Below are 27,905 nucleotides of genomic sequence, written 5' to 3'. Positions count from 1 at the left end.
TGGGATTTTTTGTGCATCTATAGGATACAAATAAGACGCTTTCTGCATACTATTTATTTTTCTCTACAGACAGAACCCTGCTTTAACTGCAATAAATATTATTTCAGAATAAGGTGTCAAGCTACTTTCGCTTTTAAAATTCTTGCAATGTTGGTTAAACTCCTTTGCGCTCGTTGCGCCAAAAATCTCCGAGATGCATTTTAGTCATACCGTTTAAAACGTAAACAAACAAGGATGGAAGACGAAGCTCCAGTGATATATGGGTTAGAATTTCAGGTACATTTGCTTTATAATTGCAAATGATAATGTAGAACAGAAAGAAAAAGTTAACAATCATTGATGTCATGGTATACAATCTTTGCGGCGATTCAACAAAACTTACTGCAATGTAACGATTCGCCCCACTAACGATTCGTCCCATTGTAGTGAGGATTCGCCCTGATTATAATATATTAAACTTTTTTAATTTCCTTTTTATGGTAACATGTTAAATTATGTTTTGTGTATTTTGTGGATGTATTTAGTATTTTCGCTACAAGTCAACCCGGCCCCAAGTCAACCCGGCCTCAAGTCAGCCTGGCCCCAAATTGGTCAACCCAGCCCCAAACCAATATTATTTCTGGTCAACCCGGCCCCATTTTTTATTTATTTATTTATTTATTTTGCTTTAGAATATAAACACTTATCAAGAAATAAATAAAAATTAACAACAAAAACAACAATAAAAGTTTAACGAATAACGATGATATCTTTTATTATTTATTTTATATAAAAACTATCAATATTAACAAACAAGCAATACATGCATAGTTTACTGTTTTTACCGTCGCGAAAATAAGGTGACGTCTGTCTTCAACCTTAACCTCTCTACAATAGAAGTATTAAGAAAAAACTAAACTTTTTCATTGACAAATCATGTGTTCTAATCATTACTATGTTATTGTATGTTAAAAAAGAGAAATTACCAAAAGCACACTAAAGTGTTTCCTTTAACAGTTTTTAAGTAAGATTAATTATAAATGTATTGCAAGTCACTGCCTCCTGTCTGTCACGCACAATATATCCACAATCAATACAGTTATCTGTCATAATGACATAAAATGATTTAACACAAAACACTATCAATTTCTCAAACACTTATTGATATTCCAATGCTTTTTACACAGTAAATATTCTTTGTAAATAAGTTTATAAAATATGAAACAAATATTAATTATACTGAAAAACGTATTCAATAAAAACATTCAAATGAACTGAAAAAAAAATGTTGTAAACTTAATTTATGCAAACCTCGGGGCTGGGAATCAAAACTGCGTCGTATCCTACAAAATGTAAACAAACGCCGCCATCTTGGAGCGAAAAATGTATGTTTTTGTTTATAACTCTTTTTGTTGGAGATGACTGAAAACAAGATATATGTATTAACACGCTACACTATTTTCCGCTTCGTTCGGTATATGTTGCTTGCACAACAATTTTGTAAAACAAAAGTTATAGCGAACTTGCAACTCGAAGCGAGGCAGAATTTTTATGAAAATGTGTGGATACGACGCAGTTCATATTGCTTTATCTATCGTTTTTTCCTTGAAATCAATTATATACTCGTTTTCAGAGTTCACCATAAACGTCAAAACATAATTTTGCATCATTTACTAAACTTTCATTTAAAAGAGATGTTTATTTTCCAAGAAAATAATGATTTTTACGAAATGATACGAGGCAGTTGAAAATAAAATATGATACGATGCAGTTGTATTTTCATTGCAGGCTGAATATTGGTTAAAATATTTAAATTATGTGCTAGGTATGCCAATAACGTCCTACAACATTTCTTGTTTACAACTTAAGTCAAAAGCAGAGGTCACTCATTGGTTTCATAAAAATGGAAATGTAATACAATTCTATTAAGGCTGCATTTTTCGGTCGCATTTTAGTACTAATCATAATCATCTACAAATTTCGAAAAAGCTGTATCAAATGCAATATACATTGAAACACGTGATCGCACACCCATATGACAACGTGTTCTACTGTTGCCTTAGCATGCTTATAAACTTATTCCCGTGAGTTCGAAATGGGAGTGATTACTATTTTTGATACAAAATTCAATATTCCAGTGTAACCTCCACTGGACCCTGTATTAATCAGGAATGAATTTTTTCTTAAAAAAAAAAGGGAAAATATACAAATTTTGAAAAGGTCTCTCGCTATCGGGAATGCGCAAATTGCATGCCTACCGTTGTTACTTGTAATGAGCAATAATTTCCGTCAATTCCGTTATTACTTTTGTCTTTTACGTGCCAATTGTATTGTATTCATTTTCTTAATAATCGACGAGGACAGATGAGCTTTATTATTTGAAACTGAACATTAAATTTTTAAAATAATATTATAAATGGTTAAGCTACAATATATTTTTGCAAGTAGGTTATGCGTTCCGTTTAGTCATTTTATGTTCAGCGCCGCGGAACTTTACCCCTGCGTTTCTTTATCGCCGATGAGGAAATGTCTACGGGATGTATTTTCTATACTTGCACTTGAGTATCATTCTTCTCCATCAAAAAACTTTTCAAAATCGAGTTACATATGATACAACTACAAATTATTTTGTAAAAAAGGTGTCCGTTTTGCAAAGGTATTTTACGCTATGCACCGATAAATTTGATACAGATATAGGCAGACATGATCTTTCAACAGTATTGAAGAATTATTAAGTTTTCACAATATTGAACAGAAAATGTCAGATTATCGTATCGAATTTTCAACAGACTAGAGACATGACATCTTAACATACCTTCATACTAAAGTGTGATTTTTATTTGATAATGAATTGCCTGAAAACTTAAACAAAAGTTTTACCCCCTGTTTACATTGAAAATTTCTCTGCTATTAATACCGAAATAAGAAATTTAAATTTTATTCTCTTTATAAATATTTCAAATATTTATAATCTTAAAATTTCACGTCAGAAGTTAATAAAAAAGCTGCTTATTTGTACAGCTGACGTTAACAAATTTTGTTGAAAAAACAAATCAGACAGGTGTGTCCGACCGAGGCCGAGCTGTTTATGTTTACTGAATTCAAATCACTTGAACTGAACTGCTATGAATTCGAAAACCACCAGGGACTTTTTATTCTTTTGTGTGGAAAACCTATCAAGCTAGTTTCAAAATGTCGACGGTTCTCTGCAGGTACAACATTTTGCCTGAAATAATGCACAGAGGCGCACCTGAGGTCCTCGCCCCTAGTAAAGCTAATGTGTAGAGTGAAAGTTTGAAAAGAAACCACAAAAAAGCAGTCAATACCCAGAACATGCAGAACCACAGTTAACTTAGAGCGTAGCTAGCCAAAATGAATTTAAGTTAATAGATTTCTACAATTTTTTTGCGAAAAAAATTAGGGATAATATTGAACATACAGGAAAATATAAGAAATTATTTCAGATATTATGATCAATAAGGTAACATGTTCATGTTTAACTGAAAAGTAGCTTCCGCAATGTAAACTTTCAAATTAAATGTTATATTGGATATGACACATAGTATTCTAAATAATCAACAGAACATTGCTTTACACCGCAAATGATCTGGGTTTTTATCTAGCGCAAGTGATTATTCCATAAAATAGAAATATATTGCCAAACTTATCCCTGTTGAAAAGACTGCCAAAAATACAACTGGGTTGTATCATATTTTATTTTCAACTGCGTCGTATCATTTCGTAAAAATCATTATTTTCTTAGAAAATAAACATCTCTTTTTAATAAAATTTTAGTAAATGATGCAAAATTATATTTCGAAGTTTATGGTGAACTCTGAAACAAATATATAATTGATTTGAAGGAAAAACCGATAGATAAAGCAATATGAACTGCGTCGTATCCACACATTTTCATAAAAATTCTGCCTCGCTTCGAGTTGCAAGTTCGCTATAACTTTTGTTTTACAAAATTGTTGTGCAAGCAACATATACCGAACGGAGCGGAAAATAGTGTAGCGTGTTAATACATATATCTTGTTTTCAGTCATTTCCAACAAAAAGAGTTATAAACAAAAACATACGTTTTTCGTTCCAAGATGGCGGCGTTTGTTTACATTTTGTAGGATACGACGCAGTTTTGATTCCCAGCCCTGAACCTTTTAACTCAAAATTCTATGCATTTCTTTCTAATTATTGCATTAACACTTATGAAACCATCTTTAATTTACATCGAATTTAAAGGATTTGTTTTCACAGCTATACCTTTTTTGTTAATTGATTGCTTTAAACTGTTTGATTATCACATCTGAAATAATGTTGAGTTGCATATAATTGTTTATGTTATATAATTATTCATTATCACTATTGCGTACTAAAGTCTTAATCGGTGCAATTAAATTTACCGACACTTTTATGCCAGTTCGAGTTTTTTTTAACTTTTGATCTATAGTTAATAATACTCAAATAATAATTTTATTCCATTATACAACAAAATGACCTGAATAGTTTTCTTTGAAAATTACATATTTTGGGGCCGGAATGACCGATTTTGGGGCCGCACTGACCAATTTTAGGGCCGCATTGACCAAATAAAAATACTGTGGGGCCGGATTGACCAATTCTGGGGTCGGGTTGACCAATTTTGAGGCCGGTTGACTTGGGGCCTGGTTAACTTGAGGCCGGGTTGACTGTAATTCAGTATTTTCATAGATGGAATTTGATTTTGAGATTATGACATATGTAAGAACAGCCTGGCCTATAAGCCAAGAGAAAATGCCCCAGTGATTTTTCTCACTTAATTGGAAAGAGGACTTAGCCTCTTGGTTTTGGGAAAAAATTTTGCTAAAATTGCTAAATTGGGATGCAAAAAAGCGGTTTAAAGTTCAGATTTTTGGGAATTTTAAGAAAATTTCGATTGGGAAAATGCCATTTACATTGTGTTATGATTATCAGAGTCTGTAATACATGTATAAGCCAAAAAGTTACTGGGCCCCTGGCATAAATAGGGAAAAATTTGGTTTGAGAAAATACTGCATATGCCACATAGGTGAATGACCTTTGTCTGTCAGTCTGTCTGTCAACAGCATTTTTGTGTCTGCTTTATTACTTTTAAACTAATGAAAATGTTTAAATTAACTTTGCACAAATGATCACCATTACAATATGTACAACCCTATCAATGTGTAGAAGGCAAAAACAAGGTCAATACCCTGAAGGTCAAGGTCATATTTAAAGGTTAAATGTTAAAAATGTCAGCATTTCATGTCTGCTTGATAACTTTAACTAATGAAAAGTTTTTATGATGACTTTGCGCAAATGATAACCATTATGAGATGATGTGCATTCAGAGCAGACCCCAACAACCAGGTTGCTACCAAAATGGTCAAGGTCATTCTAAAAGGTCAAATGTAAAAAAATCATAATTCATAACTTAAAAACTAATGAAAGTTTTTAAAAAAAAATGAACAAGTGATCATCTTTATGTTTATGATGCGGTGTTTATGAGATGATGTGCAGAGCACAACAACAAGGTTGTTTGTTACCAAGGTTGATACCCCAAGGTCGAGGTCCCTTTCACAGTCAAATGTAAAAAAGTCAGCATTTTGTGTGTGCTTCATAACTTGAAATAATTAGAACATATAAATCACTTAAATTAATTGCAGAGCACAAAAATCTGGTTGTTATCCCATTGTCAAGGTCACGCTTAAAGGTAAAATATAAAAGTCCACATTTTGTGTCCATTCCATAACCTTTAAACCATCAAAAAGTATTTAAAATCACTTGGACGAAATGATCACCATTATGATATATGCGCAGAGCTCAAAACCCAGGTTGCTTCTTCCAAGGTCAAGATCATGTTAAAAATTGTACAGCGGCAGCTGATAAAATTGTCCCTCAGACTGCTTTGTTAACAGCTTGATGAAAATCACAGCTTCATGTAAACATGTAATGTTAAGCATTTCATGTTTTGATATCTCAAGTAATGAGTTTTTATCAGATAATAAAAATGTTCCCTGTAAATTGACTTCCACAAATTGTGTCAATATCATGTTTCTTCCACAATTTTATGATGAAAAACTTCACAATTTCAAGAAAATCATGCTCTGTCTTTCACAATTTTAGGGCAAAAAGCTGTATTGAAAATTAACATCAAGGAATATTCCATTTTATATCAAAAGTTCTATGAGTGTATATTCTATTTGTCAAGAACTCCATATTTATGTTTTAAAAAACCCTATACATTTTGAAACAGGAAACAATAACTTATATTGATAATGTTTTCCCCATAGTATATCCCCCCATTCCCCATTTGCAGGTAAAAATTCCCTACATTTGAATACATACATGTATCAGTGTGTTTTTTCTGATTTCAATGGAAAAAAGACATTAAAATTCCCAATTTCTAATGTGAAAATTCCCAAAATGACTGTTCAAAATTCCCACAAGGCAATGAGATTTCTCTTATCAAACATGTTTATATAAATCACCACTCAATAGTTCTACCTAGACAGTGGAAGCTGTTAGCTGTCTTTATTCATTATGAAAAATCTTATTTGTAGCTGAAAAAATGCTTAATAAAAATTCCTAATTTGAGTCAAAATAACACATTTTCCCAATCAATTTGGTATCGGCACCATTCCCAAAGTAGAGAATAAAAACACTGTGTATAGAATGTTCAAGTAGTTGTACATTAACTGCATGTATCTATATGCTGAATGATATGGAACTTGAACCTACATGTATATTCAATAAATCTACTAAACAAGACCTATTTTGCACATTTTTTAGCTCACCTGTGCTCTTTTTAGAGGTCAGCATTTGTGATGGCAGTATGTCTGTCATTTGTCATCCCTTGTTGTCTGAAATTTCTTTAAACAACAATTCTTCCTAAACCGCTTGATGGATTTTGACAAAAGTTAAGAGTAATTATTCTTAGGCAGCCCTCTTCAGAAGTTAAATAAATCAAGGTAGGCAAAATCTGATTTTCACTTACTTGTCCGTTTTTATGTGAAGCATTTTTTAACTTGACCATATGATATTTACATAGGTAATTCTTGAAAAAATTTCACTTGTTCGTACAGGCTGTTGGACAACCTTGGCAATACGGACAATTGATTTTGCTGGCCCTGTAAATGGTTCCAGTCTAATGCTTAAATAGAGCACAGGAGCTAAAACAAGAATTTAAAAAGAAAATCTTAAAAATTCTTCTTAGAAACTACAATGCTCAGATCTTAGAATGATATTTGACATGTAGCATCTCCTTGTGGTCCTCTAAAAAGTTAGGTGAATCTTGTTTCTTGGGTCAAAAATGGCCCCACCCTAGGGGTCTCTTAGTTGACAAACATCATTCTGTAGGTTTATGTAGGAAATAAAACATTTAATGTGCATGAAATTCCCTTGTACAAGGGAACTATATTCCACCTATTACAGGTACAGGTATAGAGAGAGAGAGAACCCTGATTGTTTCCAGCTCCTTGTAATAATTATATATATTTGAAGTCCTGACACTCCTTTTAGGCATCTGATTCCAGTGATTTTTAGCTCACCTGTCACAAAGTGACAGGGTGAGCTTTTGTGATCGCTTTTCGTCCGGCGTCCGTCCGTTCAAATTTTAAAACATCTCCTCATAAACCACTAAGCTTTCACAGGAATGTTCCTTTGGTGGTCACCTGGGGTCAGAAAATTGGCCCCGCCCCAGGGGGTCATTGATTTTCCCTATATGCATATAGTAAAAACTTAAAAAAATCATCTTTTAAAAGAACCAAAAGAGCTAGAGCTAAGATATTTAGCATGAAACATCTTCTAATGTTTGTGTTTACCAAGTTTGTTCAAATAAAAGCCCTGGGGTCAAAATTGGCCCCGCCCCAGGGGGTCATTGATTTTCCCTATATGTATATAGTAAAAACTTAAAAAATCTTCTTTTAAAGAACCCAAAGAGCTAGAGCTAAGATATTTGGCATGAAACATCTTCTAGTGAGTGTCTACCAAGTTTGTTCAAATAAAAGCCCTGGGGTCAAAATTGGCCCCGCCCCAGGGGGTCATTGATTTTCCCTATATGCATATAGTAAAAACTTAAAAAATCTTCTTTTAAAGAACCGTAAGAGCTAGAGCTTAGATATTAAGCATGAAACATCTTCTAGTGAATGTCTACCAATTTTGTTCAAATAAAAGCCCTGGGGTCAAAATTGGCCCCGCCCCAGGGGGTCATTGATTTTCCCTATATGCATATAGTAAAAACTTAAAAAATCTTCTTTTAAAGAACCCAAAGAGCTAGAGCTAAGATATTAAGCATGAAACATCTTCTAGTGAGTGTCTACCAAGTTTGTTCAAATTAAAGCCCTGGGGTCAAAATTTGCCCCACCCCGGGGGGTCATTGATTTTCCCTATATGCATATAATAAAAACTTAAAAAATCTTCTTTTAAAAAACCATAAGAGCTAGAGCTTAGATATTTGGCATGAAACATCTTCTAGTGAATGTCTACCAAGTTTGTTCAAATAAAAGCCCTGGGGTCAAAATTGACCCCGCCCCAGGGGGTCATAGATTTTCCCTATATGCATATAGTAAAAACTTAAAAAATCTTCTTTTAAAGAACCCAAAGAGCTAGAGCTAAGATATTTATCATGAAACATCTCTAATGAGTGTCTACCAAGTTTGTTCAAATAAAAGCCCTGGGGTCAAAATTGGCCCCGCCCCAGGGGGTCATTGATTTTCCCTATATGCATATAGTAAAAACTTAAAAAACTTCTTTTAAAGAACTCAAAGAGCTAGAGCTAAGATATTGAGCATGAAACATGTTCTAATGGTTGTCTACCAAGTATGTTCAAATAAAAGCCCTGGGGTCAAAACTGGCCCCGCCCGGGGGGGGGGGTGTCATTGATTTTCCTTATATGTGTATAGCAAAAACTTAAAAATCTTCTTTGAAAAAACCCAAATAGCTAGAGTTTAGATATTAAGCATGCAACATCTTTAAGTAAATATCTACAAAGTTTGTTCAAATAAAAGCCCGGGGGTCAAAACTGGCCCTGCACCAGGAGTGTCATTGTTTTTAACTATATGTGTATAGTAAAAACTTTAAAAATCTTCTTTTAAAAAACCCAATGAGCTAGAACTTAGATGTTTAGCATGAAACATCTTCTTATGGGTGTCTACCAAGTCTGTTCAAATAAACAATTAAAGCCCTTGGGTAAAAATTGGCCCGAAAGGGGGGGGGGGGGGCTATATACAGGTGAGCGACCTCAGGGCCATCATGGCCCTCTTGTTCTCACTTAAGGTAAATTGGGAAGAGGCCTTAGCCTTTTAGTTTTGGGAAAAATTATTGCTAAAATTGCTCATTTGGGAAGTAAAAAAGCAGATTTAAGTTCAGATTTTTGGGAAAACTGCATGATTTTAAAGAAAATTTCAATTGGGAAGAGGCCCTTTATCGAAGTCTGTTATATAAGCAGGAAAATCACTGGATTCAGTTATGTTAATATCGGCCATCTTACTTAATATAGTTAGTTCAACACTGAACAGGAATTACTGTGAATGTCACTTTCAGAATTTGTATCTGTAAGTAAATGTATTATAAATTCTGTTTTCCAGGCACGGGCCCTAGCAGCTCAGGCTGGTGAAACTGATGATATACGATTCATCGTTGGTACACAATCTCTCAGGCAGGAAAATCAGGTAAGCTATGTTTCTAATTTGCTTTTTTTAAGCTCACCTAATCTCTTTATGCTCAGAGGTGAGCTCAAAATGTGCTCAGCAGCAAGCATTTGTGATGGCAATGTGTCCATTATTTATGGTTGACTTGTCCACAATTTTTTAACAACATTTTCTCCTTTACAAATATACCATGTAGCACCTTTTTATGGTCCTCAGTCACAAATGTTCAGATAATACCACTGCGATCAGTGATATTCCTGCATAGGAGATCACCAGTACTAAATAAATGGGTAAATAGATAAATAGTAAAGCTAAGGTTTTTACAAATCTGGACAACCCGTCAACGGGTATGTTTTTGTACATAGCAAACAATGACCTTGAATATGACTGAGTGACCTACTTTTTCCTGTTAGAAATTATGACCTAGTTAAGCAAAATGGTTCTCAGGTGAGCAATTTACTGTCATTGATATAAATATTAAGTCTTTTCTATTGAAACATGTCTGTTTTTAACTTTTTACTAACTTATAAGATGTGGAGAAAAATAAGCCAGTCCATTTTGTAACAATGTAGCTGGTATAAAAATGGTATTGACCTCCTTTTGTTTTTCTTTTCTTTAGGTGCATCATATAGATTTTGATGATGAAAATAATGTGATAAATAAAAATGTATTCCTACACAGAGAGGGTGAAATATGGCATATCAGTGCATCAACGGTGGATAAAAATCTCCTTACAACCTGCTATAATAAAAGTATGTTACACTTAGTTTTTACATGAATTTGTTTAATGTAATTTGCCCGGGCCCAATTAACTATATAAGACCTGGCACGTGAGCTTGACCTTTACTGTGAAGCCAAAGGTCAGTTTACGAATTTTGTTTAAATTGTTATATTGTTATTTATTTAGTGATTTGATTTATAGTTTGACAAATCACCTCTCGTGACAAAATCTACTTGTTGAAGAAATCAAATATGACCTTGACTTTAAAATGACTTTGACTATCAAGTTATTGAATTTAGCTTTAAATTATAATAAATTTGTTATTTATAGACTCATTTGATTTTAACTTGGATTATACAACATTTATGACAAAACTGACATGAAGAACTTTTTAGGTTTGACTTTCACCTTAAAATGACCTGTACTGTCAATGTCAACTTATGGAATTTTGTTTAGATAATTACTTTGTTATTTATGGTTTTGTGTAATTCTTTGACTAAACACCATGTAATGACACAATAGAAGTGTATATTAGTCAAACATGACCTTGGCCTTAAATGACCTATACTGTTAAGGTCAAATTATGGAATTTTGCCTTTTGAATTTGAAGTTTGTTATGTATTTACTGATTTGATTCATGCTTTGACAAAGCATCACTAACTATGACTGAGTGTTGAATTTCATGTATTGAAGTTTGATCTTGATAGACCTTCATTGTCAAGTTTTTTTTTTTAATTTGGCTTAAATTGCTATTTTGTTATTATCAATACACAAACTTGATTCATACTGGGACAAAATATACTAGACATCACACTGACTTGTTGAATAATTTGAATATGTACTTCATCTGTATATGACCGTGACTGTCAAGGTCAAATATGAAATTTTTATTAAATTTTATTTAAAAAAAAATGTTTTCTTAGAAAACCATGTCTATTAAAATGCTCTTCCTTCAATGTGTTTGCGTTTGTGTGTAATTAAGAAAATGGTGAGCATGGTGCTGCTTGATAGTGGCTCTTGCTCACTTTTATTTTGACGGTTTAATAATTTTTATTTTGTCTTTGCTAAAAGACTTTATTTATTTTATGGGATTTTTTAAAATGGTAATGCCTTTCTTTACATTGCTTTAATAAAAAGTCAGTTACAAACCTGATCAATAAAAACATTGATATTCTAGCATCAGAAAGTAAAGCTGAGATGCGAGCTGCATTATGGAGATTACCCGGAGATTTTGATGATGTTCAAACATCAGATGATCACTCGTCACATCAGTCACTAAGTTTATTATGTCATCTAGAAGCCTCAGACTATGGTGATATGAAAAGGTAGGGAACATTTTTTATCATTGTAGGTCTTATACCTTTAGTATAGACAGAAAAATTAATATTGTTTTATTTCATTTACAAGGGTTGGTTTAAAAAGATTATTAGAATAAATGTTAACCCTGTGTTATTGAAATATTAAGGGGACTCCACTGAGGTTTTTGACATGACAAGGACTGGAACTATTTTCGAGATTAATATTCTATTCAATGTAGGTCTAGACCAATATTTGTGTGCAAATTTTCAGATCATTTGATCAGTAGGCTTTCTTGGAATGATTATTTTAATTGTGAAAATGACCCAAAAATGCTTTTCACCCAAATCGAGCTAGGAATAGCGCAAAATGCGCTTTTTCAATTTATTTTTGAGTATATTTCTTAATAAAACTTTTGCAAATTTTTCTGTTTTCAGTTCACCAGCTAATTTATGTAAGAAATTCAAATTTTATGTTTTTAGGCCTTAGGACCTCAGTGGAGTTCCTTTAATAATGCCTACTTACTTAGTACTATTGTCTTTCTTTCAAGAAGTATTGAGCATTTTTTGTTCTACTTCTTTAAAAGGGAAAGTTTTTTTAATTTCCATTTTGAACATTCCTAGTAAATTCCTGGATAAGATTCTGTATGCAAGATCTGAATTTACAACCACTGAGGATATCCACTTAAAACTTCACTGACCAATGCTTTTATTTCTATATGATTGGTTTTCAGTGAGTGAGTTATTCCACTTTGTGAAAATACCTATTACCCAAGTTGTTATTTTAGCAACAGACACAAGACAAGGGTGGCAAAATCAATTGTCCATATTGCTCAGGTTGTCCCAAAGCCTGTACTGACAAATTGAAATTTTCAAAATTTTACTATATAAATATTCCACAGACAAGTTAAGAAATACTTCAGATAAAAACAGACAAGTTTGTCAAAATAAGATTTTGCAAGCCCTGCAAAGAATAATTTAGATCATTCATTTTCATTGGCAGGTCTTGTTTTGAAACAGCAACTTTTGCATCATTTCCCTAGAAGAAAATGGAATACTAGAATAAATATGTGTAAAACCATGAAAGGCAAAAAAACATTCATAAACCATCTGTTCAGTAGAAGTTTCACAGGTTTACATGGAAAAATGTATCATAAAGAAAAAAATCAGAATTGTAAAAGTTGATTCTACTGTTTTGACAAGCTCTTGTGGTTTTAGATATTTGGATTCAATGATATAATTGAGCCGCGCCATGACAAAACCAACATAGTGTGTTTGCGACCAGCATGGATCCAGACCAGCCTGCGCATTCACGCAGTCTGATCAGGATCCATGCTGTTCACCTACAAACCTTATTACAAGTAGAGAAACTGATAGCGAACAGCATGGATCCTGATCAGACTGGGCGGATGCGCAGGCTGCTCTGGATCCATGCTTGTCGAAAACGCACAAGTTGGTTTTGTCATGATGCGGCTCATATATATATAAATGATTTTCAGTATAATGTGGCATCCAACAGGTGATAATACAAACGTAGTAGGTTTAGCAGACAACCATATCATTGTGTGGGATGTAGACACATCAGGAAATACAGCACAGGTATTTTTTAATATTTTGATCACTTTATCTGTTTTTGCATGATTGTACTTTTTTATTGTCTTTCTATGTAAACCATAACAAGCTTTTGTCTGTGTATTTTCAAAATGTTTACATATTTTATGTCATTGTTGTGAATCATGCTTTTTTATGTGTCCATTATAGTAGACTTACAAAAATCTTTGTCTCAAAAACCTCAAGTCCAGTTTAAAAATCTTGGCAGGATTGTTACATTGATTGTATGGAAATTTGGCTTGCAGCATGACCTTTTGGTATTCTACCAAAGTTGTATCAATTATTGAGTAACGAGCATGTTATATAAAAAAAAGTTCACAACTCAATTTTGTTGTTCTTTACATTACTTGTTCTTTTCAGTTGTTAGGCCCACATTCTTATCAAGAATTTGAAAACTTTAAAAGCTGTTTCCTTGCAGATGTAAAATCATTTGGAGGTTCAATGCTACATCTAAAGTTAATTATTTCTTTAAAAAAATTACACAAAAGTGTTATATGACAAATTTAGGGTAAATATTAATTAAAATCACAGCCTAACAAAAATATGAAATAAAAAAAATGTACTACATGTATATTTTTAGATGTCAAGTTCAGCTGGTTTAGAGAGCAAAGGTCAGCCAAAATTGACCTGTAGTAGTTGGGACCCGCACCATAACTGTGTGCAGATAGCCACAGCCAACGATACATTTATACGAGGTTGGGATCTTAGAACAATGCAGTATGTCATACTATCTTTTGGATTCTTTCCTTATTACTTTACTTACATTAATGCTTACCATGCTTAATATCCTAAATAGACTTGTCTATCTTTCAATCTGGACAAATAACAGCCATCATATTTAGGGAAAATTTCAAGATGTGGAGACAAATATTTACTAGTAGTCTGATATACATGAAATGCTTAGTAGGGCTTCCGTGGCTGAATAGTTCAGGTTGTTAACTCAAGCCACATGCTTTTATTGCTGTAAGTTCGAGCCATGCAAGCATTGTCGGATTCTACATGTGAGGAAGATATACAGGTAGCTTACAGATCATCATTGGCTCTACTTAGGTGCTCCTTTGAGCCTGAAATAATGTACAGAGGGGCACCAGAGTTCTTCTTCCATCTTTACAGCTGGAAAAAGGCTATATTACCTATACTGTGATGTAAAACTCAACAAAAAAAAAAAAACAAAACAAAAACATGAAATGTTTGATAATGTTAGGTTTGCTTTGGTTTCAGACAGACCTATGTGATAGAAAATGCCCATGGTCAGCTGGTTAGAGATGTAGATTTTAATCCAAATAAACAATACTACCTTGTTAGCTGTGGAGATGACTGCAGGGTCAAATTCTGGGATGTTAGAAACACTTCTGAACCAATGAAAACCCTCTCAGATCATTCACACTGGTAAGTATTGACTTTGTTGTGCCCCTACAACTTTATTGGTGGTTTGGTCAAATATATTTGCCGTTGTCTGTCTGTCTGTCACATTGTATGTTTTGTTCCCATTTCTGCTAGGTATAAATGCTAGAGCCATGAATCTTTTAAAGAATATTTGTCTGCATGTGAACATTTATCAGAGATCAGCAGGGTTATGGGCCCTGATTTAGAACAATTTAGTATATTTCAACCTACAACTCCAAAATTATAACTGTCATGTTTATACACACAAGGAAATGTACAGAATTCTTTGTGGCTAGATAGGAAAAATGTGGTGGCATCCATGTCACTTTGCTAGTTATCGTAATATCTCTTATACATGTATATAGTTTTAGTGACAATAACTGGAAAGGGTCATGTGTATGAATATTGCATCTAAAAACATTTGTGCCTCAGGAAAAAACCCAGCTATAACAAGCATAGAAATTCTGCAAATTAGTCTTCTCTCTGAAAATTTTTGCATGGCTCTTGTTTTACTCTCAGTCTTTTATGAATATACATGTTCACATCATACCCTTTTACCAAGATTTTTCAATGGGCAAGGGAAGTAACTATGGAAATAAGTGAATAGACATGTCCAATGCTGTCTCCCTTAGAAGAACTTAGACAAGGTGATTGATTATACAAAATTAATGCATTTCAATTACAAAATGTAATACGTATTCCAAGTTTGAAGTGATTAACTTTGACAGTTTTTAAAAAATATACCTTAGAAGAAAAAAGTTACATAAAAGGGGGCATAACTTTGCATTAAATGAATTAAAGATTATTCTGAAATGTTGTCATATTTTGAAAGCCAACATGTATATCAAGTTTGAAATGAAAAGCTTTTATAGTTTCTGAGAAACTATACCTTAATAAATAGGTTAACTAGAGCTGAAAAATGTAAGTTGAAAAAGGGGCATGACATTGCATGAAATAATTCTAGGATTATTTGCCCTTTTGAAATGGCATCCTTTCAAGACAATAAACAAGTATACAAAGTGAATAAATTATGATAGTTTCTGAGAATTTGGGCCTTAACGAAAAAGTTAAACCAACTCATATGCCATCACAGACGAGAGTGTCATGACAATAGCTCCACTTTTTTGTGCCCCCACATTAGTGGCGGGCATTTAGATTTACCCTTGTCCGCCCTTACGTCCGTCCGTCCGTTCTCTTTTGTGTCGCACGTAACTCAAAAAGTATTTGACCTAGAGTCATGAAACTTTACAGAAATGTTGATCAGCATGTGAAGTTGTGCACCTGGGTATTTTCGTCTGGATATTTTTAGTATTTTTAGAGTTATTGCCCTTGACTTAGTAAAATTTTGCAATTTTCAACTTGTGTCGCATGTAACTCAAAAAGTATTTGACCTAGAGTCATGAAACTTTGCAGGAATGTTGATCAACATGTGTTGTTGTGCACCTGGGTATTTTTGTCTGGATATTTTTAGTATTTTTAGAGTTTTTGCCCTTGACTTAGTAAAATTTTGTAATTTTCAACTTGTGTCGCATGTAACTCAAAAAGTATTTGACCTAGAGTCATGAAACTTTACAGGAATGTTGATCAATAGAGTTAGAGTTATTGCCATTGACTTACAGTAGTATAAATTTGCAATTTTCAACTTGGGGTTTGCTTGGGGATTTATTAAGTATTTGTAAAGTTCTTGCCTTTACTTAGTAAAAAGATTTTTAGTTTTCAAAAAATATTTGACCTAGAGTCATAAGATTGACAGAACAGTGGCGCGGTGGGGGCACCCGTGTCCTATGGACACATTTCTAGTTTCTTTTCCATATACAGTGATGAGATAACATCATTTGGATAACCATCCAGCTTGAACATTTGAATTTTGCTATGTGATATTTTTAGCTCGACTATTCGATAAGAATAAGTAGAGCTATTGTTGTCACCCGAGCGTCGGCGTCGGCGTTGGTGTCCGCGTCGGCGTAACCACTTATGTTAAAGTTTTTGTAATAGTTCAAATATTTTCAAAGTCCATTGACATATGGCTTTGAAACTTGGCACACTTGTTCACCATCATGACCCCTACCTGTAGACAGGAGGAGGTAACTGTATCAAGCATTTTGACAGAATTATGCCCCTTTTTCGACTTAGAATTTACGTTAAAGTTTTTGTAATAGTTCAAATATTTTCAAAGTCCATTGACATATGGCTTTGAAACTTGGCACACTTGTTCACCATCATGACCCCAACCTGTAGACAGGAGGAGGTAACTGTATCAAGCATTTTGACAGAATTATGCCCCTTTTTCGACTTAGAATTTACGTTAAAGTTTTTGTAATAGTTCAAATATTTTCAAAGTCCATTGACATATGGCTTTGAAACTTTGCACACTTTGTTCACCATCATGACCCCAAACCTGTAGACAGGAGGAGGTAACTGTATCAAGCATTTTGACAGAATTATGCCCCTTTTTCAACTTAGAATTTACGTTAAAGTTTTTGTAATAGTTCAAATATTTTCAAAGTCCATTGACATATGGCTTTGAAACTTTGCACACTTGTTCACCATCATGACCCCAACCTGTAGACAGGAGGAGGTAACTGTATCAAGAATTTTGACAGAATTATGCCCCTTTTTCGACTTAGAATTTACGTTATAGTTTTTGTAATACTTCAAATATTTTCAAAGTCCATTGACATATGGCTTTGAAACTTTGCACACTTGTTCACCATCATGACCCCAACCTGTAAACAGGAGGAGGTAACTGTATCAAGCATTTTGACAGAATTATGCCCCTTTTTGGACTTAGAATTTACGTTAAAGTTTTTGTAATAGTTCAAATATTTTCAAAGTCCATTGACATATGGCTTTGAAACTTTGCACACTTGTTCACCATCATTACCCCAACCTGTTAACAGGAGGAGGTAATTGTATCAAGCATTTTTTTTTACTATCAAGCACTAAGAATAGTCGAGCGTTGCTGTCCTACCGACAGCTCTTGTTAGCTCACCTGAGCATATGCTCAGGGTGTGCTATTAGGATCACTCTTCGTCCGTCGTCCGTTGTTCGTTCACACTTTTAAAATGACATATCCTCTGAAACCATAAGGCAGATCATAATGAAACTTCACAGGGATGTTCCTTGTGTGAAGCCTTAACAAAGTTGTTCAAAGAATTCCATTCCATGCAGAACTCTGGTTGCCATGGCAACCAAAAGAAAAAAACTTAAAATATCTTCTTCTAAAAAACCCAAAGAGCTAGAGCTTAGATATTTGGCATGAAACATCTTCTAATGAGTGTCTACCAAGTTTGTTCAAATAAATCCCTGGGGTCAAATTCGCCCCGCCCCAGGGGGTCATTGATTTTCCCTAAATGCATATAGTAAAAACTTAAAAAAATCTTCTTTTAAAGAACCCAAAGAGCTAGAGCTAAGATATTTAGCCTGAAACATCTTCTAATGGGTGTCTACCAAGTTTGTTCAAATAAAAGCCCTGGGGTCAAAATTGGCCCCGCCCCAGGGGGTCATTGATTTTCCCTATATGCATATAGTAAAAACTTAAAAAAATTTCTTTTAAAAAATGCAAAGAGCTAGAGCTTAGATATTTAGCATGAAACATGTTTTAATAGATGTCTACCAAGTTCGTTCAAATATAAGAGCCCTGGGATCAAAGTTGGCCCCGTCCCGGGGGTCAATCATTTTCCTTATATGTTTATAACAAAAACTTAAAAGATCTTTTTTGGAAAAAGAACAAATAGCTAGAGTTTAGATACTAAGCATGAAACATCTTCTAGTGAGTGTCTACCAAGTTTTTTCAAATAAAAGCCCTGGGGTCAAAGTTGACCCCGCCCCGGGGGTCATTCATTTTTCTTATATGTGTATGACAAAAACTTACAAAATCTTCTTTGAAAAAACTCAAATAGCTAGAGTTTAGATATTAAGCACGAAGCATCTTCTAGTGAGTGTCTACAAAGTTTGTTCAAATAAAAGCCCTGGGGTCGGGTCAAAATTGGCCCCGTCCCAGGGGACATTAGTTTAAACATATTTTATTTCAAACATTTTCACACAAACATATATTACATACAATCAATAGTTACATAATATAATGCTGAAAAAAGGATTAGATCCGAAAGCATACAATGCTTATAGAGGTCAAAATTGGCCCCGCCCCGGGGGTCATTCATTTTCCTTATATGTTTATAACATAAACTTTAAAGATCAGGGGACATTGATTTTCCGTATATGTGTATAGCAAAAACTTAAAAATCTTCTTTGAAAAAACCTGAATAGCTAGAGTTTAGATATTAAGCATGAAACATTGTCTAGTAAGTGTCTACAAAGATTGTCCAAATAAAAGCCCTGGGGTCAAAACTGGCCCTGCCCCAGGTGTGTCATTGTTTTTAACTATATGTGTAAAGAAAAAAATTTGAAAAAATCTTCTTTTAAAAAACCCAACAAGCTAGACCTTAGATGTTTAGCATGAAACATCTTCTAATGGGTGTCTACCAAGTTTGTTCAATTAAAAGCCCTGGGGTTTAAACTGGCCCCGCTCCGGGGGCCTATATACAGGTGAGCCACTTTAGGGCCATCATGGCCCTCTTGTTTATTTAATGTCTTATTAGGGACACCATGCACAGAGGGTTTTTTAACTTGATGGGTCAAAAAATATTTTTTTCAAAATTTTATACCATTTGATTAAGCTTTATACTAGTATTTTGTGTGCAAAATTTCAAATAATCTAAGAACCCCACTAAGTATTTATTTTTATTGTCATTCAGGGTATGTGGTTTTAATTTTCTTTTTCATAATACCCCAGTCAATCTAAGTACAATTTTCAAATTTTAAGTTTTCATAGATTTTTGGAACCATTTCAATGTCATTTCTACTAAGTTTAAAAAATAAAATTCATATTAGTGCTGCAAAGGGTTAAAGTGGAAAAAAGTACCGGTAATCACAGATTAAACCTATTTCCCTCAAGAACAAAATTAACAAAAATCACATTCACTTATCAATTTCAAAATCATTTAAAAAAACAAACAAAGCAACAACAACATTGATTCATAATTTTTCAGGTAAAGCATTTAATGTTCCACTGTTTACAAGACTATTAAATTTTTGCAGACTAAATGAGATTTAATTAATTATAAGATAGATATTTTATCAGACAGAGATATCGATCTATTTAGCCGTTCCCGTCACCATTTTAATACAATTACAACATGTAAATGTTATATTATACTAGAGGGATTGTTAATTAAATTAGTTCATTCTGGAAGTCAAGTAGTCCATGATGTTGTTACATTTTGACCTTGCAGCTTATATACTTATCACATAATAGTGAGGATGGTTTTTGTTGTATAATGATATACCATTCATGTAATTCTAATCAACATAGTTTCATTTTGACTGCAATTTTTGTGGTCTGATGTAATGAGATACAGTGTGATTTTTTTTTGTAATACAAGATCTTCTGAGATAGTCAGTAATCTGAAAATTAATATGTATAGGTAGCTCACTAGAGCATCAAGTGCACATGGTTAATGTATAGGCTTTTAGGATCACTTTTGTTTGTCATCTCTTGCCAATTTTGAATTCATATAACTGCTTCAACTTTGAATTCATATGACTGCTTCAGCTTTTAATTCATATGACTGCTTCAGCTTTGAATTCATGTATACCTGCTTCAGCTTTTGATTCATATGACTGCATCAACTTTGAATTCATATATGACTGCTTCAGCTTTTAATTCATATGACTGCTTCAATTTATGTTCATATATGACTGCTTCAGCTTTTAATTCATATGACTGCTTCAATTTTGAGTTCATATATGACTGCTTCAGCTTTTGATTCATATTACTGCATCAACTTTGAATTCTTATATGACTGCTTCAGCCTTAAATTCATATGACTGCTTCAATTTTGAGTTCATATATGACTGCTTCAGCTTTTAATTCAGATGATTGCTTCAACATTGAATTCGGATGACTGCTTTAACTTTGAATTCATATGATTGATTTAACTTTTAATTTATATGACTGCTTCAACTTTAAATTAAGATGACTGCTTCATCTTTGAATTCACATCACTGCCTCAACTTTGAATTCAATTTTGAATTCATTTCACTGTTTCAACATTTGATTCGTGTGACTGATTCAACCTTGAATTCATGTAACTGCTTCAACATTGAATTCATATGACTGCTGCAACTTTGAATTCAGATGACTGCTTCAACTTTGAATTCGGATGACTGCTTTAACTTTGAATTCATATCATTGATTCAACTTTTAATTTATATGACTGCTTCAACTTTAAATTAAGATGACTGCTTCATCTTTGAATTCACATCACTGCCCCAACTTTGAATTCAACTTTGAATTCATTTCACTGTTTCAACATTTGATTCGTATGACTGATTCAACCTTGAATTCATATAACTGCTGCAACTTTGAATTCAGATGACTGCTCCCCTGAAAACACTAGGTTAAACTGAATGAAACTCGCCTGTTATATTCCTGGCATGAAGCTCTACTAAAGTTGTTCATATGGTTTCACAAGGTTTGCAGTTTATATTAGATCTGGGTCACAATTAAGAGCCAAAAATAAAAGACATAAACATTTGAAATCTTTAAAGTAAATCGTCTAATTCCCAAGACTTTAGATAATTTAGTATGTAACATTATGTCATCCTGGGATTTAAGTACCAAACCCAAACCACTGGGTTGACCCAGCAATGTGGGATTGAAGGAAATTTATCTCCATACATGTGAACTCACCCACTTTTAGCAGTAGACTCCCACTTTCTGCAGCCATATTTTGAAAGATTTTTCTTAAAATAAGGGGTATTTTCACAATTTTAAGAAATCTCCCTCTTTTTAATATCAGAACTTTCTTCTTAGTTTATTGCAAATTCTAAAATCTCCCTATTTTTGAAGAAAAATCTCCCACTTGATCATCAAAAAAAGTTCACATGTATGTATCTCCCCTGCTTTCCCTGCAATTGAAAGCTTTGGGGTAATCTTGGGGTTGGGCCAAGGGTTACAATTTATTGGTGCATTAAATACATAACTCTGTTTAGTGAGGTTAATTAATACAATATTACAATAGAATAATTTTATTTATTTCCTGTATTTGATCGGGGGCCTGTACATGATTTTTCTTATTATATTTGTGTCCTTGATAAAGCCAAGTTGAGATGATATAGTAAAAGTACAAGTAATTATTTTGTCGTAGTGATTATTGTCTAGCTGGTACATATAATAATTGAATAATTCACAAATTGATATTGAAATTGAATTAATAATTGTAATGCCCCACAACCTAGTCTTAGTGAATTTAATGAATAGTTGTTATCCAGAACTTGGAAAAATGTGGGTTTTTTCAAGCTTATAGCTTCACGGTGCACTACTGGTTTAACCTGTTGTGCTTAATATTTTCAAAGCTCAAACGATTAAAGTTTGTTTGTACCCCGGGGTAAGCTTGGAAAACACAAAATATTCTTAATTCTGGACTAAGTAATGATAATAATAATAATTTGAGCAGAAATTTGCATGCTTTCACTATACTTGAATCCTTAAAATTGTAAATTAGTAGGGTGACATAATTTAAATGAATGACATTAAATAAGGGTCTACTAATATTTAAATGTCTTCATATTACAAAAGGATTTCCTTTCTTATTTATAGGCTGTTTATGTCCTAAACTAATTGCTATTTTGCTTCATACTGCTCAATTTTATGGACTTTGTATCACAGTAAGTAAAGATACAAAATTCATTTTATATCATATGGCAGGGGGTCATCAACAAATTTGCTCTTTTTATCCCAGTAGTTCATATTTTCTGAATGTTAAGCAAAGTTCTTATACTCTCTTGCTGTGTATTTGAAGAAAATATTATACTTTTATCTTCTTATTTTATAATACGGTTATAAATTGCTGGTATTTTTTATGGTTGGAAAATGTCAAAGGTTGAAATTTATGACGGTGAATACAGAATTATTTCCTGATATTCGAATAACAGGATGTGAGCTAGAAATAAAACAGAAATGTATATGAATAGAATATTTAAAGAACTAGTCTGATAACTTGTTTTTATGGTCAGCACAAGAAATATGAATATCCGTCGTAAAAATTCAGGATTTGCATTTGTGTAAATCTACATGAAAGAGGAAACTTGATTTATTGACACCATCAAAATAAAGCTGACTTATCATTTATGTAAAGGACCTCAAGGCTGTTCACTGCAATCCTTGTTTTAGTAGTTTGACATGTTTGATATCAAAATATCTTAATTGATTATATACTTATATAAATGAAATATTGAGAAATATTGATGAAATAAAATGCTTAATATCATTTTCCGTATTTTGTATTTACTGTAAAAAATTTATTTTTTCACTGCAAACGTATTTTCCATATTTTCACTGGTGTCTTGCCAGACTCTTCTAAATTCAGCCAATACACAAAATTTAAGGGGAAGTCCTACAAATTATAATGTCAGAAAAATTGAAAAATGTGTATATTAAACAAAAAATTCAAGTTTCTTCTATAAAATGGGATTCATTTTCATTTTGTGGTATGAAAATTATCAGGCTACTTAACCACTCCTAAAATATTTATTTTCTTACCAACCAATGAAAATAAATACTCTATTAAAAGAAAAATCCTGAATATCATCTATAAATAGCAATGGAGGTCCAAATTCAAAGCAGTTTACATTTTCATTATTCATATGTAGCAAGGTTAATGTATTATAAAAGATATCATTTTATTGATTTTTTAAAAGAAATGAAATAGACTGGTTTTACTATAACATGGTGTTCGGACAGTCTCTTAGCCATTTGCTGATGGGGGAGGGTAATTAAGTAATAAACTTTAAATGTTTGTAAAATTGTTAACCCTTAAACTGTCGGAACCAAAACAGATAAAGCCTTTGCCACCAGTATAGAGCCAGCCCAGCGTGCAATTCTGTCTTGTAACTGCAATCTGACCAGGCTAAATACTACTGGCTTACTTAGAATTAAATCTTAAAATTTGCATCCTGATATTCCTTAAATTGATAATGGCCAGCCCAAAGAAATGGAAGATGGACAAGTCCAATTTTTAAATGGGTTGAATGACGGTAAATTTTGCTGAAACTTCACAAACAAGTGTGTTTTTGGATATAGATAACAGAAATAAACCACTCTTTACCTATTCTCAAACATGCCCATCAGAGTCTGAAAACCTAAAGAAAGCTTGATTTAATGATACCTTTACTTTAGATTTATAAATTTTTCACAGGGTATGGTCTGTACGGTACAACAGATTTCACGATCAGCTAATTCTCTCCTCCAGTAGTGATAGCCGTGTAATCTTGAATAATATTGTTTCCCTGTCATCAGAGCCGTACGGTCATCTTATAGAAAATGATGATGACGATGATGATGATGATGAAGACGAGAATGAGGACAGAGCAAGCAGGTATTATTGTGTTTATTATACAGTTATTACATGGGTGCTTGTAGAACAGTCAAAACTGTTTCCTAGAGGTATCAGGGATGACATTTGGAACTGTTGCCAGAGGCTGATGACAGAGGGCAAATGTCATCTCTCATACCGAGGGACAACAGTTGTTTTCTGTTCCACAAACACCCGTGGAATAACTGTTTTATAACCTAATACTTTGCAATCAGACTACAATATATTGCAAAAAAATACTAATATCATTTTTAGCTCGACTATTCGATAAGAATAAGTAGAGCTATTGTAGTCACCCGAGCGTCGGCGTCTGCGTCCGCGTCCGCGTAACCACTTATGTTAAAATTTTTGTAATAGTTCAAATATTTTCAAAGTCCATTGACATAAGGCTTTGAAACTTTGCACACTTGTTCACCATCATGACCTCAACCTGTAGACCAGAGGAGGTAACTCTGTCAAGCATTTTGACAGAATTATGCCCCTTTTTCTACTTAGAATTTACGTTAAAGTTTTGTAATAGTTCAAATATTTTCAAAGTCCATTGACATAAGGCTGTAAAACTTTGCACACTTGTTCACCATCATGACCCCAACCTGTAGACAGGAGGAGGTAACTCTATCAAGCATTTTGACAGAATTATGCCCCTTTTTCGACTTAGAATTTACGTTAAAGTTTTTGTAATAGTTCAAATATTTTCAAAGTCCATGGACATTTGGCTTTGAAACTTTGCACACTTGTTCACCATCATGACCCCAATCTGTAGACCGGAGGAGGTAACTCTAGCAAGCATTTTGACAGAATTATGCCCCTTTTACAACCTAGAATTTACGTTTTTAAAGTTTTTGTAATAGTTCAAATATTTTCATAGTCCATTGACATATGGCTTTGAAACTTTGCACACTTGTTCACCATCATGACCCCAACCTGTAGACAGGAGGAGGTAACTCTATCAAGCATTTTGACAGAATTATGCCACTTTTACGACTTAGAATTTACGTTAAAGTTTTTGTAATAGTTCAAATATTTTCAAAGTCCATTGACATATGGCTTTGAAACTTTGCACACTTGTTCACCATCATGACCCCAACCTGTAAACAGGAGGAGGTAACTGTATCAAGCATTTTTTTTTACTATCAAGCACTAAGAAAAGTGGAGCGTTGCTGTCCTACTGACAGCTCTTGTTTTACAAGTGTTTAATTGTTGACATGTGAATCCTATGTTTGATTTTCTAAAAAAAATCACTACAGAACATTGAGCTGAGCGACGCCTGATAACCGAATAGTGTTGGGCAGAGTTAACGGAAATACCAGTTGATGTAAACAGTTAAAAATGTTGACTGGTCAACAGTTCATTTAATCAATGTGCATGCAAGAATTTCAGTGCGGTTCAGTATAGTTGTTGTAAATAAGGAATTACTATTTAGAGAAGGCATTAGGTAATAATTGGAATTAGCTACCAGTTGTTTCTCAGGCTAAAGTTGCATAGTAAATCAATTTAGACAGTTTTCTGTATAACTTCCCGTTGTGAGTTATTCATTAACATTTAAAACTTTTCATGCATTTGGCTAGGAGGAGTAGTATTTGATAGATATTCTTTCACTTTTCAGTTATTACGTTAAAGTTTTTCTTAAATTGATGATCAACTTTTTTTTCCTACACTGAAAAATATGTGTACAAGGTTAAAAAAGATGCTATTTTAAAGACATGAGCTGTATCGTGACAAAACCAACATAATGGGTTTGCAACCAGCATGGATCCAGACCAGCCTGCGCATCTGCACAGTCTGATCAGGATCCAAGCTGTTAGCATCAGTTTCTCTACTTGTAATAGAGTTGGTAAGCGAACAGCATGGATCCTGATCAGACTGCGCGTATGCGTAGGCTGGTCTGGATCCATGCTGGTCGCGGACGCAGTATGTTGGTTTTGTCATGACGCGGCTCATATATTGATTGTTTTTACTAAAATATATATATTATATATTGATCTTGTAAAATCCCACAGGGAAGCGAGTCCACCAAAGGATGGTGTCATAGCAACATATGAGGAACACGAAGACAGTGTATACATGGTGGACTGGTCTACTGCAGATCCCTGGGTGTTTGCTTCCCTCAGTTACGACGGCAGACTGGTTATCAACAGGGTACCACGGGCAGAGAAATATAAGATTCTCTTGTAACTAACCAATTAGGAGGCAGTAACTCAAACAAAAAAAGATTGTTTCTGACTGACTTAATATGTGCAATATTATATTGTTTAATAATCATTCCATTAAAGACTCTTTTTAGCAAATGGTTTTGATTTTTAACAATTTTGTTTTGGATCAAGACAAAGGCAGATTATATCCCTTGGAGATGAAATGATGGGGGTATTTTATTATCCCTCAAAGATGAAATCAATAGGGATACTAAATAATTCCTCAAAAATGAAATTAAGGGGGATATTAATGAATTATCATTCAAAGATGAAATTGTGGGGAATATTGATTTATATCCCTCAAAGTTGAAATTGACTAGGGAAAATTGATTTATCCCTCAAAGATGAAATTGGTGGGGGAATATTAATTTATCCCTCAAAGATGAAATCAACTAGGGAATAATGATTTATCCCTCAAAGATGAAATTGACACAGGGATATTAAAAGGACATTTCCTTTTATCCAGATCCATATACTGTTTGAATTGATATTCCAGTATTCCTGAAACTTGACAAGAATGTATAAATGAATGGGGATCTAAAACTTCAAAATTCACAAAGAGTTTTTGAGTTGTGGGCCTTTCTTATTTACTAAATGGGATTTAAAAAGGAGAATTACCATTTTGAACCATATTGTGTTGGTTAATATAATATAATATGAAAACCATTGTGAATGTATATAATACATGTAGTAAAAAGATGATACTTATTAAATAATATTGAAATGTGATTTTGCATTATTGAGTTATGGCCCTTTGAAAATTTAAAATTAGCTATTTTAGAGTTTTATTTCAGAGTAGAGCTTTTGTGATGGCATGTGGCAATTTGTTTTGTTGTTAAGTTTTTTAACAACATATCAGAAAACACATGAATTGCAGTAATCTGTAGGTGAGCCCCCATCCCCCACAGTAGTTACTCTCTGGTGCACAAGAAGCTAATGGAGTGTTTCAAATAAGCCTAAAAATGAGGTAAAAAATAACCACTCTTTGGCACTTGCTTCATTGACTTGTATAGGAGTATTATATGGAAACCAACCTGCCAATCAGTATTTTGAAATAATTTTGCAAAAATATTCACCATTTTAATCCGATGCGTCATTCACCAAACAAGACACTATCTACAAGGTCAAGGTCATATTTGGAGATCATAGGTCAATTGACTTATGGAGGGTATATTTCATGTCCAGTCCATATATTTTTACATCAAAGAATTTGAAAAAAAAACAACTTTGGCTCAAATGTTCACCATAAAAACATATGCCATGCGCATCACTCGGACCCTTACATCTACCTAATGTCAAGGTTACACTTTAAGATCAAAGGTCAACATTGTCTTATAGAGGGTATATTTTTTACTTTTTTATGCATCCGGTAATTTTGAAATAGCTTGCTTAGAACAAATGTTCACCATAATGAGATGATGTGTCATGCGCAAAATCCAGACCCCTTCATCCGTGTCAAGGTCACATTTGGGTATCAAAGGGCAACATTGTCTGTTATAGGGACTGGTTTGTCTCCTATCCTGTCATCAGGGCCAAGGTCACCCTAGAGATCAATGTAAACATGGTCGGTATTTCCCTTGTTCAGAGAATAACTCGGAAAGTAATTACAGAGATTTAATATGTAGACTTGTAGATGA

The 27,905-nt window shown here is 33.5% G+C and overlaps 1 protein-coding gene across 1 annotated transcript; it reads left to right on the top strand.

Annotated features, from left to right (window-relative positions):
- The first annotated feature begins 159 nt into the window (after positions 1-159).
- LOC132739488 (EARP and GARP complex-interacting protein 1-like) lies at positions 160-26,997 on the top strand. Its single transcript, XM_060727203.1, has 9 exons — positions 160-276; positions 9,564-9,647; positions 10,246-10,378; positions 11,525-11,672; positions 13,142-13,241; positions 13,834-13,970; positions 14,475-14,642; positions 23,900-24,079; positions 26,077-26,997. The coding sequence occupies exons 1-9, from the start codon at positions 235-237 to the stop codon at positions 26,249-26,251; spliced, it is 1,167 nt and encodes a 388-aa protein (XP_060583186.1). The 5' UTR covers positions 160-234; the 3' UTR covers positions 26,252-26,997.
- The last annotated feature ends 908 nt before the right edge of the window (positions 26,998-27,905 follow it).

The sequence above is a fragment of the Ruditapes philippinarum genome, unplaced genomic scaffold, assembly GCF_026571515.1.
Source record: "Ruditapes philippinarum isolate M1 unplaced genomic scaffold, ASM2657151v2 ctg3000_1_1_1_1, whole genome shotgun sequence".
NCBI classification, from domain to species: Eukaryota; Metazoa; Mollusca; class Bivalvia; order Venerida; family Veneridae; genus Ruditapes; species Ruditapes philippinarum.
This window is presented reverse-complemented; position numbering and strand designations above follow the sequence as displayed.

What these genes read in the sequence shown, in the direction of transcription:
- LOC132739488 (XM_060727203.1), top strand. Translation starts at nt 235, where the DNA reads ATGGAAGACGAAGCTCCAGTGATATATGGGTTAGAATTTCAG. An exon ending in CTCTCAGGCAGGAAAATCAG is followed by an intron (nt 9,648 to 10,245) that starts GTAAGCTATGTT and finishes TCTTTTCTTTAG; the next exon opens with GTGCATCATATAGATTTTGA. An exon ending in GACTATGGTGATATGAAAAG is followed by an intron (nt 11,673 to 13,141) that starts GTAGGGAACATT and finishes AATGATTTTCAG; the next exon opens with TATAATGTGGCATCCAACAG.